We start from the raw sequence: 16187 nt of genomic DNA, 5'->3' as shown, positions 1-16187 counted from the left end.
ACGAGCAATATGGAAGGTGCAAAGGTGACCTAAAAGTAATATCAGGATTTTGGGTGTAATCATTTTTTATTCCAGTTAATCTTTTAACCTGTCATATTTTTCCATAGCACCCACACACACATACACTGCTGTGCAGAGAAAACTGTGAAAGTTAAATTTCATTTTTTTTTTTTTTCCGTGGTGAATCGATAATGAAATTACTCCCAGAACTTGGCAATAATTCCCTCCATCACTTATGCTTCCAGAATCAAACTATGAAATGCTTTCTATCATGCAGTTCACTCTGGGTTCACTTGTGTCCAGATGTTCATCTCAGGTCACACTGTCTGTTAAAACTTTATATTCTCTTACATAACCCAGAAAAAACTTTTTAAACCCAGATTTTAGGATTGAGTGAAATGATGGATTTGTGGTTAACTATAAAGAGGATATGACTTCTATCTCATGATGAAATCTAAGCAAAAATGTGATATCTTGAAACTCTGGATGTTTAAATCTGTTGTTTTTGGACAGATTATTCATTTGTGCTGAATTACTTTAATCACTTTTTTTCACAAGACTTTCCTCTGTAATTTCAAAAAGTATTCCTAATATTTTTTCTCTTCTCTTTCCCTCTCTTCTCTCTCTCCTCATCTCAATCCTCCCTTTCCACACTTCAACTTCATCTCATCGGACCACATGCCATCTCATAATCATCTCTTATTACTTGTAACCCTTTCTGATCTGTCTCCACTGGCCTTGTTTGCTTTCATCGACCATCATTTAATGCACTCTTTTCTCATTCCGTCTTCCCCTAACCTCATTAAATAATACATTAAGATGGTATTATTTACACCTGTAGTACTCCTACATAGCCAAGGAAACAAAGAAGGTAAGTCATATATAAACAATGTGATGTTTGATTCCACTGCAAAGAAAAACATGGCAACAAAACAATGCTTATACAAAACTTTATCTGACAAAAGCAAGATGTTTGCCTGTTATGTAACCCTGAAGTGCTGTGATGAAGCTGATCTATTTCCATGAGGTCACTAATATCTGCTTTCTACTACCTGTTCCGCTGAGCACACCACACTTTTCCTACAGAGTTTTAATGGATAGGATGTCTTTTGCCAGCTTTACTCAGAAGAAGTGCGCTCATAATGCTACATTACTTTGAGGCAGAAGTGTGGACGATGCCCAGAAGCAGTTCTGGAACAGTTCAATAGCTGTGAGGAACATCAATGAACTCAGGTGCTTTCACAGATCTTAATTAATATGATGTTGTTAATGGCTCATTGTAGCATCTGAACTGAATTATAATCAAATAAAAAGAAAAGTGTGGAATCAGACACCTCATTATTAAATACTGTTATTAAATCACAGTCTTCTCATCTTTGTAATTTCAATGTTTGTTTTTGTTTTTGTTTTTAATCCAATCAGATGTCATTTTTCTGAATTGCAACTACAGCCCACTCCAGTTGACACATCCCTTTCATATTGTTGGGCACCATGACTCAGCATGTTTAGTGATGTGGGAATATACCTGGCATCAATCTCCAGCGCTGCTGGCGGCTTGTGCCATGACTGTGGCAAAACTGGCCAATTTTTCAAGAGAAGAACGAGCATGATGAGCCCCTGAGAGTGCACGTGCCTGTGGCATCCTCTGTCTACAGGCAAGGACAAAGTGACAGATGGACTGTGAAGCTAGAGGACGGTCCCTGTAGTGAAAGGAAAGGATGTGATCAGGCAAAAGGAGGCTGTTGGTATCAGAGGATGCAGACTCTTCCAGGGACTCTTGAATTAAAATAAGCACTAGGTATGATAACATGAGGCGTGTGTGTTTGTGTTATGCAGCGTGTATGTGTGTGTGTGCGTGTTATCAGTCAGAAAATAGATCATCTTGGAGTCATCTGACATGCACAGTCGTGCAATATACAAGAAAGAGTAAAGAAATCAGTGGACTGGAAAATCAATGCGCGCATCACAAGACAGGAGCAGAGAGGACGTCGCAGCAGCACCACCATCAAACTTGTCTCCTGCATTTCATTTCCTAGACATTCAAGTCCGGACCGATTCCTTGAGGGGTATTTTAAACTGTGCAATAACCTTGGTTGTTGTCGATAGATAATCTGCGTGATGCGTTTCGTGTTACACCACTCTTTACTCACAGAATCGCTTGCGTTTTTACGCAGCTGCTCCTCCTCTCCCATCGCGGCGGCGGCGGCGGCCGGGTCCACCACCACCAGCTTCTCGAAGCACGCCGAGCCGAGAGAGGAGCTCTTCTGCTGGTACATGATCAGCTGGGACACGGGGAGTTTGGGGCTCCCGTGTGTTGCCAGCTCTGGTTTGCTCCCCGTGGCCCCGGTAGCCGTGCCAAGGGGCTGGAGCAGGGACTGTCCGCCGGCGCTGGTCCCCGGGACCGTGTCGCCTACAAGGGACTTATCCCCTTCAAAAGGCGCCGGCGTGGAGCAGCTCAGGTTCGGCTGAGACGACGAAAACACCCGATCCAGTTGTTTCTTTTTCCTCTTAAACATCCACAAGCCCGATTCCTTCTTATTGCCCTCGGCGCCCCCGGCGCCGCTCCGGCGCTCCGATCCCAGTTTCGGACTCAGCCACGGTTTGGTTTTCTCCTGGAAATTCTTCCACATCCTCCGCTGGTAGGAGAGAGACTCCTGTCCCCGGCCCGGGCTGCCGTCCTTGGGTGATTTTTGCTCCATGGTGCCCGTGCAGCAGCCAGCCAGCCTGAGCACAGTGCGTGTAGTGGAAGGATGTGACAGTTGGGCTGCAGCTCGGTGCACTTCCACTGATGATCACTTCAGAGCGCCAGCAAGGAGACGCACGGTGCGCTGGCGATGATGATGATGGTGGTGGTGATGATGATGATGATGATGGGGGGTGTCAATCTCCAAAGTAATCTTGCTCAAACCAATGTGGTGTGCTTTTATCACCCCGTGCAGTGTCACTTCGGAAATGTCCCAATACAGAGAAGATGTTATCTCACAATAAAGTTTGACTATATAAAGACACTTCTGCAAAATCGGCTTAAAAAAAGAGGTTAAGTGATGGCTCCTTCTCTGTCTTCTTTGAATCCCTGCTCTATCCAAGGTGCTTAACCGGAGGGGGTTTGACAAACTTGCTCATTAATTGTTCCATTCAAATGAAGGACGAAGGGAGCATCGCGCCTCCCTCTGGCCACCCATGTCAGTTGACTGGATAATCTGTATGCTGGTGATTGCATAACACAGCCTCACAATGCCCCTTGGAGATGTTTATGATTCAGTTGTAGCTCCCCATGTGAGGGTATCTCTCTGCGTAGTGTGACATGCTGTATGTACACAGAGTTTGACACGATGCATTAACGCTCATCCGGCACCGTGACCTTGTGAAATCGAACGGCAGCCAACAAGCCTTGCTTTCAAAGCCTGCGCTATTTTCTGACATCTGCATGTTTTGCGCACCGTTGCCACGTCTGGATGTGTTCTCTCAGCCAAATAGGTCGGGCTCCGGTGAATGTTGTCACCCACGTGCAGCGTGAGCAGTCAGCACTGAGCTGCCTTCCCTCCGTGGAGCAGCAGTGCCGCAGCAGCGTGCAGCTCCAGTAACTTATCACGTCTTCCCCTCTGGCCTTTGTTGCAGCGCTGGCCAGTGACCCCCCCACCCCCTTCACATTGTGCCTCCTTTCACATAAAACATACGGAGGCCGTGGCAAAGAGTATCTCTCCATGCATTGCCGTGACACTCATGAATACACACAGAAGGTCACAACCTTTTATGTGCAAATTGGGTTGACGCTGTGGCCTTGGCTTCACCTGTAGGAGTGGTGATGAAGGTTAGCATGTTGGAGGCTATTTCCCACAACCCTGAATGAATGACAGTAATCGAACAATAGAATTAGCGATCGGTGTTTATGATAAATTATGACTGTGGTGATTTTCTGCAGATGATAGAAGAAAGCTGCTGCAGTCTCGATATCAATCAAACGCTGGATGAGTAGCCAACGACAGCCTCAGCTGTGGTCTGGCATGTCTTTGCTTTATATCGTGCATCCCACAAAATAAAATACTTTAATTACGACCAGCAGGACACTGAATTGGCATTTCATTAAAGTGGATGGAGCTGTGAGTGTGTGAGCCAAGCGCTTCCTTTCAGCTGCAATTGGCTTTTCCGTTGGGCTCATGTGGAAAACTGATGAGTCTGCAGTGAGCAAGCATTTACTTAAAAAAAAAAAAAATGCATCCTGTTGATAGAAGAAAAACTCACCCAGCATGTGCACATCACTACGCTCGCATGCAACACAGACACACACACACAGCCATTTACAACCTTTGAAATATGATCTTCAGTGAATACAACTGTGAATTAAAACTACTAGACGATACACTGTGGTTTGGCATTAAATGAAGCTGAGTTTACTGACACTCAGGGAGAGCTCTTCAAATTTCACTCCTGTGAGAGAAAAACTGAGTGTAAGTTGATATTGGCATGATATTTATACTGTGGATCGCAATCTGAGATGACGTCTTGAATTACGTGAGAGGAATTATTTGATTTGATGGGTCTTATTCAATCGGAGTGTGTAACTGCTTTCCTTCCTACTTTATGATGATAAATCATTGCTGTACATTTTATAATGTGTGTATTTTATAATGTTTCAGTGTTTATCAAATGTAATTGTAACTGTAAATTAACAATCAACAGAAGAGTCAAAATAGATAATTCCTCTTGAAATGTACATTTTCTTTTTCATTCATCTACATTCAGGATTATATATATATATTCATAGTGTCATTCTTGACAAACAAACACATGTCATTTTTAATTATTCTGTTGCTCTGAATGTGAACCACAAGCATAAAAGATGAAGTCAGACTGGAAGCTTTTCATTGCTTTGAACGAATGTGTTTGTTTTTGTGAAAAGTGCTGCTGACTGGACTGAGCTGTTACTCAGCTCCATTTCATAGAGTTACACAAGCACTCATGGTCTCAAGTCAGCAAATATTTTGTTTTTCCGAGCAAATCTGGCCCACCACAGTCACAATGCACAATTCTCTCATTTCTGTTCTGGCAGGCAGGCGGGCAGGCACACCCCACACAAGGAGTCCACAGTTACCAAGTGACAACACAAACACAAGAAGTCACGAGCCAGCCCAAGAAAAGACCTGTGAGTATTAAGAAATGCGAACAAAAGTGTGTAACTGCTTGATATGATGTTGTTATGGCAATGAATTACATTTAGATTGTTGTTATAATGTTTTGAAGACAGTACTTTTAACTGAAGAGCAGAGAAAAACAACACATGTTAATTATTTCCCTGTAGACAAAAAAACAATGGCGCAAGAGTCAAAGTCACAAATCCACCAGAAAAGTACCAGGTGAGTTTCCTTATTTGTTAACTTTAGTATTTCTAAGTCTTCTGATGACTGGAAATTCGATATTGTATCTTACTGTATTTTTCAACTGTTTTGTTTCATGTTTTGTTTGTTTCTTACTCATTTTCAAATCAGTCTGTGCTCAAGAGAGAGGCACACTGAGAAAAAACAAATCTCAAGAGAAGTAAATATAACTTATTTGAATCTGTGAAATCAACAATAGAAACCGAAGTTAGTATCTTTACACAAACATATCTAGTATTGAAGTCAAAACACAAAACACTGTTTTTTTATGTAAAAAAAAATCCAAGTAAGTAGTTCAAACAAAGAACCATCTTGCTTGCTTGACAGAAATAAATTATGCAAAAAGTTGCCTTGTTATTTTTTAAGTAGACTAGGGTATTTTCTTCAGTCTGCTCTACCTCCTCTGGTAAACCTCTCTGAATCAAAGTTACACAATTAACTCTTGATCCAAGGCACCGTTACTGAGGGTGACACAGCATGCACAGGGACATCAAGACATGGCCTGAAGGCATCAGAACTAATGCAAATTCCTCTATTGCAATGTTCTTCTGCGTGCACGAATCTTCTGCTGAATTATTATGTTCAGCTATTTTTATAGTGATGATTTATTTATCGTTGGATGTGTCTTTGTGCCTCTAGTTTAAAAAAAAAAAATTGAGAGCATGCCTCACAACAAAATTTGTTTTGCTTATTAAACAAAACTTCTAATAAGGAGCTTTGGAGTCTCACAGTTCAAAGCATGTTCGACTGTTTATTTCCCTGCTTAAGGCCTGATGACTTGGAGCATGGGTGCAGTCAGGACGTGGCGCTGGCCGTGCTGCTGGACCAGGCTTTCAGGATCAGGGAGGAGGTGGCCGCAGGTCTGCAGTCCAAACGCGGCTCCGTCCAGGTGGAGGCAGTTTCCCGCAAGCTGCTGGAGAGCCACATCCTCACCATCACACGCATCGTGAAGCAGCTCAGCAGCGACATGCAGGTATACGAGTGGGCAGATGGCACCTTCAGTAATTCCCATGTTTTCATACGTGGGTGTTGTTGTCCATCTGCTTTGATTGTCTCATTTTCTTATCCACGCTGCTCTTTTCTTCGCTCCTCGTCTCACTGGGAGTGCAGCACACCCACACCAGCTCAGACCCACGCCTTCAAAACTCCCAGTTGATGTGATTACTGTTGATAGAATGGTGCAGGGTCTGAATAAAGCCTGCTCGACTCCTCACCGCAAGGAAATGAACCTCATGGACATGTTTTTCTCTATCCAGAAAAAAAAAAAAAACACACACACACACACACACACTTCTTGGTGAACCTCCACAAATTTAATAGATAGTGGAAAAGTTAAAGGTTTTATTCCAAACAAATTTCAGTCAGAAAAATTGCTGAAAAGCGCATTGAAATGTGACTCACGGAGCCAGTGTGAGGCGTTTGGAGCCATTCTCTGACTAAGCAGAACATTGAGCCATGGTTTAACAAGGCCATACAGAAGCTGGGCGCTTAAAATGAAATAAACAGCTTCATTGCTGCATACCAAATGGACCATTCAGATAATTAGAGGCCATGATTATCTAAAATATGACTCGAATAAATTCAAGCCAATTATGCACACGAAGCAGTGAGTGAAATTATGAAAAGAAGGTTCAGTTAAATCAGATGAAACAGCACACAGTCAGTGCTGATGATCGGCCACAGGGTCTCTCTTTGATGTCAGGCTATCGCACACATGTTAAAGGCCTATGCTTTAGAGCGGTGGTTCCCAACATGGGGTCCATGAACCCTTTGGGGACTACCAGTTATCATTGAAGGCCAAATGAACAAAAGCCGGGAATCACAAGTGATCATTGATACTGTGATTACATTTCTTCCTAAATTAAATCAAAATGGGCTGGTTAATGATGATTCGTAGCTTTCTCTCAGGTATTATGAACTGTTTTATTAAATATATTTAATTTCAGAATAATTTGCTGAAGGCATTTTGCAAAGTTTTAACAAGCATCATCAAACATGTATTAAACGTCTTTCAGCTGCCTGGAAACAGGAAATTTGAATTTATAAGGCTTTCTTCTGACTTTTAGAAGAGACACAAAGTACTCTGATAAAATCCTGCAGAAATCTTGATACAGTGGTTCCCAGATGCTTTGCTTTGCATTATCTAATGTAATCCATTACAACCACACCACCGTATATTTTACATTTAACTGGATTAATAGAAACAGCTTATAGCAAAAGTTTTCTCTTGTAAGATCAATCTCATCCACTCACTGACGTATAATCATTCCCATGGTGATGGCTTCCGCGCAAACTTGCTCACAATATTTGGAGCAACGTCAGATTCAATTTCATCTCATCGAAACTTCAACACACACACAAACACTGGGTGAGACGGAGGGATCAAATCACCACCTTTGAATAGTACGATGACTCACTACGTCGATTGAGCCACAGCCAAACTGAATTAAATAGATAGAAATTACCCTTTTACGGACGCTCATGTTCAGTTTTGATTGGCATTTCTTACAGGTTACAGGAGTGTAGAGAGAAATTATGTTAGGATTAACCCATTAATGTTTTATGCAGTGTTTTATGAACACACAGGGCGCAGAGGGGCTGGATACTTAGCTTTATGGATCAAATTATTGTTTTGTCTAGGTGCTGGAGAAGCAGATCACCCAGCGGGATTCTGTGACGTCTTTAACCACAGCGGCAGTGCAAAACCTGGACCAGAAAAGCATGGCGAGCATCGGAGACTTGAGAGGAAGAGTAGCCAGGTATACACAGTCCGAAGTTAAACGATCTTTAAGCATTGCAGAACAAAAGGATCAGGGTATCGGTATTATCCAGATGAAAAGTATGATTAGACCTGACTAATCTCGCTCATGTCTGACCAGGTTTTCTCTCCGTCTAATTAATTGGAATTGCATCCTGACGAACAACTCTTTGCAGCCTCACACAGATACACACATGCAATTAGTTGGCTTTCAGTGAAGTTTCAAGTTTTAAATACTTTAGATACTGATCAGCACTCGCTCGTTGCTCTCTGCCTGCGGATCACACGTTTTTTAAATTAAACTGCTGGAAAGGATTTCTTATCTTATGTGCAGTGGGAGTGATGTTTTGCTGCCAAGGCTGAAATATTATGAACATTACCGTCAACCACTGATCAATACACCTAATGTAACTTGTCATGAGACGGTAGATTGAATATGCAGTGTTGTTTTATGAACATGTGGTCTCGCTGCAGAGCTCTGAGAGAGAGGGATGATTTGAACAGCTGATTCACTGTCTAATGAAGGGACCAGAAAAAATAACTCAACTGTCAGTTTAATGACCGCTTGCATATTAGTCAGAGATAGCCAAGTCAGCCAAAAGCCAATGACTTTTCATAAACTGTGCTGATCAGAGCCACTGTTTATGAAATTATTTTAGAATATCCAAGCAAAAAAATTATCCAAATGTCACCACTTGGCATCTTGGTTACTTTTTTTTTTTTTAAGGATTATACTTTATCACAAACTCTAAATAGGCATATGCACACAGATAAAGCCAATAAAGTGCAGTCTGTGCTGGTTCAAATGTGTCATCTTCAACTGAGTGGAGAAAAAGAAGCGAGCTGCAGCTGCAGTGGTGATAATAAGGGTCAGAACAGTTCATGCTGATCACACAAACTGAAGTAAGAAGGATAATTGGATGTCACATAAAGTACTTCTCACAATGTGGTGCTTGTATTTCTGTAATGTTTTGCCTAAACATTTTGTCTGTTTGGGTGTCAGTTTAATTGTATGGGCCTCTGTGCAGGACTGTATTTTCTCCCTTCCAGCCCATTATTGTTATCCAGTGGTCTCTCACCAGCCCCCTGTGATTTCCCACCTATTATTTCAGGTGCGATGCCAGCATCGTCAAGCTGAGAGCTGACGTGAGCTCTGGGGAGCAGCAAGTGATTAAACTGCAGAAGGATGTTGAAGGGCTCAGAGCAGCTGTGGAGGCACATCTCAAAGTGCTGGAAGTCAAGGTGGGAGAGAAGGGTACCACCCCCCGTCCTCCACTGTCCACTCTGCACTCGCTCTGTCAGCCGCTGCAGGGTTCAAGTAGTGGAGAATTTGTGGAATTATTTCTTTTTATGGTCACATATTATACACATCAAACCAAAGCTGTTTCACAGTAACCTGCTCATGAAGTCATAAGTAAATCACATTATCTACGTCGGTGCTCAGCCTGGTTTTGGCTCATGGCATGAGATCTTTCAGTGGTTTATAATATTGTGTCTGGGATTAGTGTGTCTGCTCTCCACTCTTTACACAATGCTTCAAAATGCATCCGTAGTGCAGTGGATAGAACGACTGCCTCTGGTAGGATATTTTTTTGATTACTTTTTAATGTTATATATAGCAATTTTAAACAAATAAGGAAATCATCAAATAAGTTACGGCTGCCCTTAGTGGTGTATTTGTTTAAGTGTTTCCGGATGGGGATGCTGGAAGCAGGGATTTAATTTTCATTAAAGCATAGCCCTCCTGTTTTGCCAAGGTCGAGTAGATACTATAACAAATGGAAAGTGCACAACGTGGTCCTGCAAAAATTCCATTTCGTTCCAATATACAAGTGGCATCAGAGTGAGTAGTGTCGAGCTTAAGACAGCTAAATCTGGTGATTTATTTCTGAGGGTGAAATAACCCACGTTCTTTAATGTCCGTATTATATGTTCTGTTTATCCTAAGGAATGCCATTGGCATGTGTGTGGGTTTGGACACCTTGTGAAAGTAAATGTTAATATCTCATTGCGCACATGTTAGCGTGTTGGCATCACTGTTTGGCTAAAAGCTTTGTTTAAGCTGTAGATGGAAAAAGGGAACATAAACTGAGGACCTAAGTGCATGACTTCAACACAGATAAGGCAAAGTCATGAAATTAAACTGAGCTTAATAGACGAGGACGGACACTGGAACAAGAGGGGAGGCCAGTGACTCACACCCGACAACAATTAAAGGAGGAAAGGAGGTCAGACAATCACCTGAGACAAGAGGAGCCTTAAAGGGAACCACAGCTTTGTACTGCCAGTACATCGCAGGGTAAACATGGAAAGACAAGCAATCACATTCACACCCATCTGCAATTTAAGGTCACAAATTAACCTCAAATGCATGCGTTTGAACTGTGGGAGGAAACGAAAACTACATACAAACATCACTCACAAAGGGTCCAACCCACACTCAAACCCTCTCATCCTGTTTGAAGGAGGATTCAGGTGATTTAGCACTCGCTGCTGCCGCTGAGAAAGGCCAGCCTTATCAAGTAAACCCAGGCTTAGCTCTATCGCAGAAAGCAATGACACGCGAAACTAATTCAAACGAGGAAGTCAGGGTCTCCGCTTTTACTGCACCCGGAGTGCATTTATTTCAAGACCAAATATTGAAACTGTGGATGAGGATCCTCTGGCATGTGTTAAAAAAACTCTCCACAGCTGCCTTCAGCTCACACGTGCAGCCAGCGCTCGGCTCTGTTGGTGGCACGGAGTGGTAAATCACACCAATGGCAGCACATTAGCTGTGGACCAATGGTCGAGCATGTGCCATAAAAATAATTGGAAATGCGAGAGAAAGTGGGTCACCACTGTTTCCTCAATCCTTACTGGCGATAAGAGTGATGCAGTACGCCACAATCAGCCCAGCTCAGCAGAAAGCACAGAGGGGAAAGGTCAGACGATGAAGCTGGCCACACAGGATGCCAGTACATCACTTGACTCTGTGTGTGTGTGTGTGTGTGTGTGTGTCCTCGTCCCACCAGCTTCAGCGGGGTGTTGGGAACCTGGAAGCCTTGATGGAAAAGCGATCCCAGAGTGAACAGAGCTCCATGTCTGACTTTCAGAGACAAGTTACACTGCTGGAAAACAGGTCAGATCAGCGTATAGAAAGAAAGAACAACACAAACAGAACATATGTATGGTTTCCTCCAGTTCAGGGGTCCATAATGACTCCAATTCTGACTGTAAATGTGAGACATTGAGAGTGAAATTTACACTTTGTAACTAAAATGATTCATTTTACACTTATTTTTTTCTACCACTATTTGCTACCAGTGTTTAACTTTAATCAGTTTTACAGTAACATTCAAAAGACTCCTGTTTGACTTTTAATTGTTTATGATTGCTTTGTGTTCAGATGTTGACCCGACTCTGTAAGACTCCTTGTTTCTTGCGACTTTGCTCTTCAGTGAACCAAGTGACTTGTCACCACCTTACTGAATATTTTCCACAGTCCTCAGTCTCTTCACGGCTGCTCCTTATTGAATGTGCCAAAGCCTCCGGTGCCTCAAAACATTAATAAAGGATGCCCCCGACAGGTTCAGTCTGATTATCAATTTTGGAATATAAATAGTTTTATCCGGCAGCAGTATGCAATATCGCATTGCTTTATCCTGTGGAGACAAAGGACACATGGATGATGAATATGCTTATTAATACTTTTGATATGAAGTCGACCACTGTGTTTGCTCAACTATATTCTTTCATGCGGACACTCAAGCAACTCAAGCTGCCACATGATGATCAGTTAAGGCTCCTGATAGCTCAACAAAAGTCAAATGTTTGCAGAACATCAGTCCTCTTCCACAGACTCTGAACATAGAGGTCAACAGCCTGCAAGTTGTTGTTTTGTTTTGAATACCTCAGATTATTTGAATTTGCCAGGCCACAGAGATACTTGTTCTAGTTCTATTTGCAGCTCACAGCGTCATAAATAATAAACATGCCAGATAATGGTTTTCAGGCAGCATCATCAAGACTGCAAATTAGACAGCAGCACACCGACTCCCTTGAAATCCGCCGCTTTATTGCCTGGTGCATATTTGACATTACATCTGTCAACATTGGGCCAATTAGCAAAGCCAGGTCGATGAACTAAATGAGGTGTTGTGCTAAGAGACCTGTAAAATCTACAGTTAATTCACTCACAGAAGTAGTCTAATGTGGAATTCAGGCAAACTCAGGCATACCGATAGGATCTCAGCTTCCATCTGGGACATTTTAACATTGTTTGCCTAATGGGTTATGTGGATGATGTGAACCGCGTATCGCAATATCAATGACAACCTCTTCCAAAGACACAGAGGGAGGTGTGTTTGTCCTGCTCTGCGCTCAGAGCTGCAGAGCGAAGAATATCAAGCAGACGTTTTTCCACCACGTAGCGTTCTATTCTCACACTGCTGATACCATGCTGAGGCCGGTGTCAAGTCAAACTGAAAAAAAGCCACACTGTTGTTGAGTCGGTCTCACCTCAAATGACCAGACAGCATAACTCTCATCTGTGACTTTTAAAGAGCTTTGAATACAAACTATCTGTCATTCAGCACCACATTTAATTCCAGCTTATTGATCAATGATTGATTTTCTTCTGTTCAGCCAAAATATAATCTGATAAATCTTTTTTTCCTGATGCCAAACTATAGTAAAGCTAAGCAAGTCTTACGTAAAATGAAGCCAAATTTATGCTTATCAATACTAGCATTCAAATAAATCTTTTGTCTCTCAGAGATTTTTCTCCCAAAAGCGATGCAGCACAACGGCTGAGACAGGTGATTCGAGGCAAACTAGACTGTTACATAAACTGGTGATGAAAGATAAATAAAACCGCACGGCTGCGTCCAAAAGAGCAGAGATGCCAACACAGATGCAAAGCAACTAGAATCCCAGAAAGATGCACAGGGAGAGCAACACATTGATATATACAGCACAGATTGTAGCAATACAGGAGAGACGGAATTTGTAATTCATGATAGTGTGGAGGAAGAGTAAGCAAAAGAAAGAAATGCAGGAAAAAATGAAAATATGAGTAATAGCAACATACATTTTGTTTGTGGGCACCAACTGGATTTTTAAGATCAATTTACAGTGACATTTGGCTCAAAGCGCCATTAGCTGTTAAAGTAACATCAATATAACGAGAATCACAAAATGAAAAGTTCAACTTTTAAAAATGGGTTCTCAGACTGGTTTTGGAGCAGACAGATGCTGTGTTTAAGCCTTAACAGAAAAGGAAAGGTCACCTTTGGTCCCCAGCATGGACTTTGCAGAGAAAGTATTGATTGGGGCCCTGAAGCTGCACCAGATCTGTCCAGAGAGCGCTTTTAAAAATCCTAATCTCAGTTTAGGATCAAGCCTCATCTTTACAGGGAACGAGTAAAGTCAAGCTAAAAGAGGAGGGCACATTTTTTTACATTTTTGACTCTTGTGAAATGTTTTCCAAAATGTTAATTTCTGCAAGAGCCTAGCCTCAAAGTGAGAGTTGTCTCCTTTTTTTTCTCTCGCTGGTGTATTTGCAGGATGTCAGGAGAGATAAAGAAAGTCTCGGAGCAAACAGATCTGCTAAGGAAGTGGACAGAACAACAGCTCAACGCCCACGTGCAGACACTTGCACAGAGCAGTGTGCAGCTCCGCTCACTTCTACAAGACAAAATGGTACTCTGTTCAGTCTGAAATATGAAATCCACCGCTACAGTCCTGCTCTTCTGGCTTCTTGCCTTGAATTGCTTTCTGTTTTCATGATTTGTTTTCCCTCCCGGCTCCATGTTTCAAGCTGATTTACTCTCTTTATTCTCGCCTCATGCAACACCTGTGTCTTGTTCACTTCCCATTCATTTGTTTGTATGTTTGTGGTTGTGGCGCTCCGGGAGCACACTCCCCTGTTTGTGCTCATCGTCTGTTCACTCACTGCTTCTTTATATAAGCTTTACCTTGTGGCTGCGCCTCTGTCAGTGTTCAGTTCATTTATGAAAATAGCAAAACAACTTTTTGTCACTCGTCCTGTAGTTACTGCTGCAACGGTGAAGATGTTTTTTGCGGTGTGTCTGAAATATTCCCCTTTACCTGTGTGTCCAGTTGGAGGCAGAGTCTCGGTTGTCGGAGCGTGTTCTGGCTCTGGAGGGGCGTGTGGAGCGCTGCGAGGGACGCCGCAGTCAGACCGACGAGCTGAAGCACTGTGAAGCCAAACTCAGTAGAAGAATGACCTCAGTGGAGAACGGCGTCCATCAGCAGCTGCAGCTGCTCAAACAGGAGTACCACACAGGTGAGTGATCGCACTGTCACCTGTCAGTAAACACACTTACTACATGTACATCAAGAAAGAAGAAATAACCTAAAAGGTTTTACTGAATAAAACTGAGAACGCTCACTGTTTCACTAATGTGGTTCATTCCATCTTTTAAAAATTGAGTCTTGTAAAATCTCATTTCATGACAGTGGTCTCTGGCTTGGCGATGACGCTTTATGCGTGAGAATTTGGCTTTATTTGAACAATGATGATGACAAAAGGCAGGCGAGCTTGCATGCATAGGAGGCAGAGTGCACGTAACGGTTACATCAGCATACGTTTCATGCTTCAAAATGCCAATAATCATGGCTGATAGTAGGTTGGAGTGTTTCTTTCATCCCACGTTGCTGCTCCCAACAACTGAACCGAGACACGAGACAAAGCCATGGGAATCCATCACCATCAGACCGGCTCACTACAGCCTCCCAGCCCCTGTTTGCATTCATCTCCATCTCATTTCCCACAAGGCCCGGCACTAGATCTCCAACCTAGTCCCCCTCCTGTCTGTCTCTCTCAGCCTGTGACTTTTAATAAACAAGCAGATGGATAGAAAAGAGCCTCACATTCCTCAATAAATAAGAGCAAAGACTTACCGGTTTATGAATCACGGCTCAGCCATCAATGTCAGGGCCAAGAGCCATTCATCCAATGCTCTATTTTAAGTGAAAAAGATGGAGGGCGATGGCATGAGAGGGGCCAGAATCAATGCATAATTAATGAAAGTCGTAAATATCCAAGATGAGACAGGCTTAGGAGTGAGAAAGAGAGAACATAAGATATTGAACAGTGTCTTCACCACACTGTCCACGGCTGTTTACTTCACACATTGCATGCAATAATGAAAAATACATAAATATTAGACAATATGTTGTTAACAACTTTGTAAGCCATAACCAATGATTTAGAAGAGTTTCCATTTCTTTTAAAATCAAAGCTGTTTTCTTTGGTTATGACTTGCATCCGTTGACTGTTGTTTTTTTTTTTTTGTTTTTTTTTTCTTAGGGTTCCTCTCTGTGCACGATGCAATAGAATCCCTCAGGAAGATATGTGACATCAGATCCCGTCTTGACAAGGAGAAGCTTCAGAGGGATAACCGGCACCTTCGCCCCAGAGTGCCAGAGCTCGGTAACACGGACTGAAAAGGAGCCCTTCACTTGACTGTCACACCGGCCCTGAAGCAGCCGCTCGGATCAAATCATCCAGAGGCGACACTCTGTGAGTGACAGCGTTGATCGTTTCTTCACTATCCTTCCATCCACCCCCCCCACCTGTGGATTCATTCATGATGGCTGTTAACCTTAAGAATCATTAGTCTACATTGAAAGAAAACGCACAATAATCAGCACAAGTCATAAAATAGATGAATATCGGGTAAAGAACTTCTCTTTACTTACAAATCTGTGATCAAGTAAAAGTTTGCATGATTCATAGTTTGAAATCAAGAATAAATGTCCAACTTTTGTCACAACAGACTCCATCTTTTTTTTTTTTTTAGGGGATGTTAGAGTCATTTTTTATCATCATCACGTTAACTATAACATGAAAATTTAGGTCCTGTCTTCTAGGTCCTGTCTGTCTTTTACATGGCGTACAGCTCATTCGCCCCCTCTTGGAAGTTTGCAGTCACAACTTTGCTCACCTCCAGAACACAATGCCTATATATATAGACGCCTCAGTAAGGAGATCACAAAATATGTGTCAACTTGTTTTCTTCCATGTATATGCTTGTTAAGCTATTAAA

At 42.4% G+C, this 16187-nt stretch overlaps 2 protein-coding genes across 2 annotated transcripts in view; one reads left to right on the top strand and one right to left on the bottom strand.

Moving 5' to 3' along the window:
- Positions 1 to 2872, bottom strand: part of mctp1a (multiple C2 domains, transmembrane 1a) — a 132222-nt gene extending 129350 nt beyond the window's left edge. Inside the window, exon 1 of the mRNA XM_030105451.1 lies at positions 2151 to 2872. Within this exon, the coding sequence (XP_029961311.1) occupies positions 2151 to 2699 (549 nt within the window). The 5' untranslated portion in view covers positions 2700 to 2872. The remainder of the gene's footprint in view (positions 1 to 2150) is intronic.
- Positions 2873 to 6114: 3242 nt separating this feature from the next.
- Positions 6115 to 15699, top strand: fam81b (family with sequence similarity 81 member B). The gene is made up of 7 exons (XM_030104161.1): positions 6115 to 6348; positions 8016 to 8134; positions 9246 to 9375; positions 11148 to 11254; positions 13680 to 13815; positions 14236 to 14422; positions 15449 to 15699. Exons 1-7 carry the CDS (start codon positions 6115 to 6117, stop codon positions 15583 to 15585), a joined length of 1050 nt encoding a protein of 349 aa, XP_029960021.1. The 3' UTR covers positions 15586 to 15699.
- Positions 15700 to 16187: the final 488 nt, after the last annotated feature.

This window comes from Salarias fasciatus, chromosome 12, assembly GCF_902148845.1.
Source record: "Salarias fasciatus chromosome 12, fSalaFa1.1, whole genome shotgun sequence".
NCBI lineage: Eukaryota > Metazoa > Chordata > Actinopteri > Blenniiformes > Blenniidae > Salarias > Salarias fasciatus.
The sequence above is the reverse complement of the archived record's forward strand: the minus strand, read 5'-3'. Positions and strand labels throughout refer to the sequence as shown.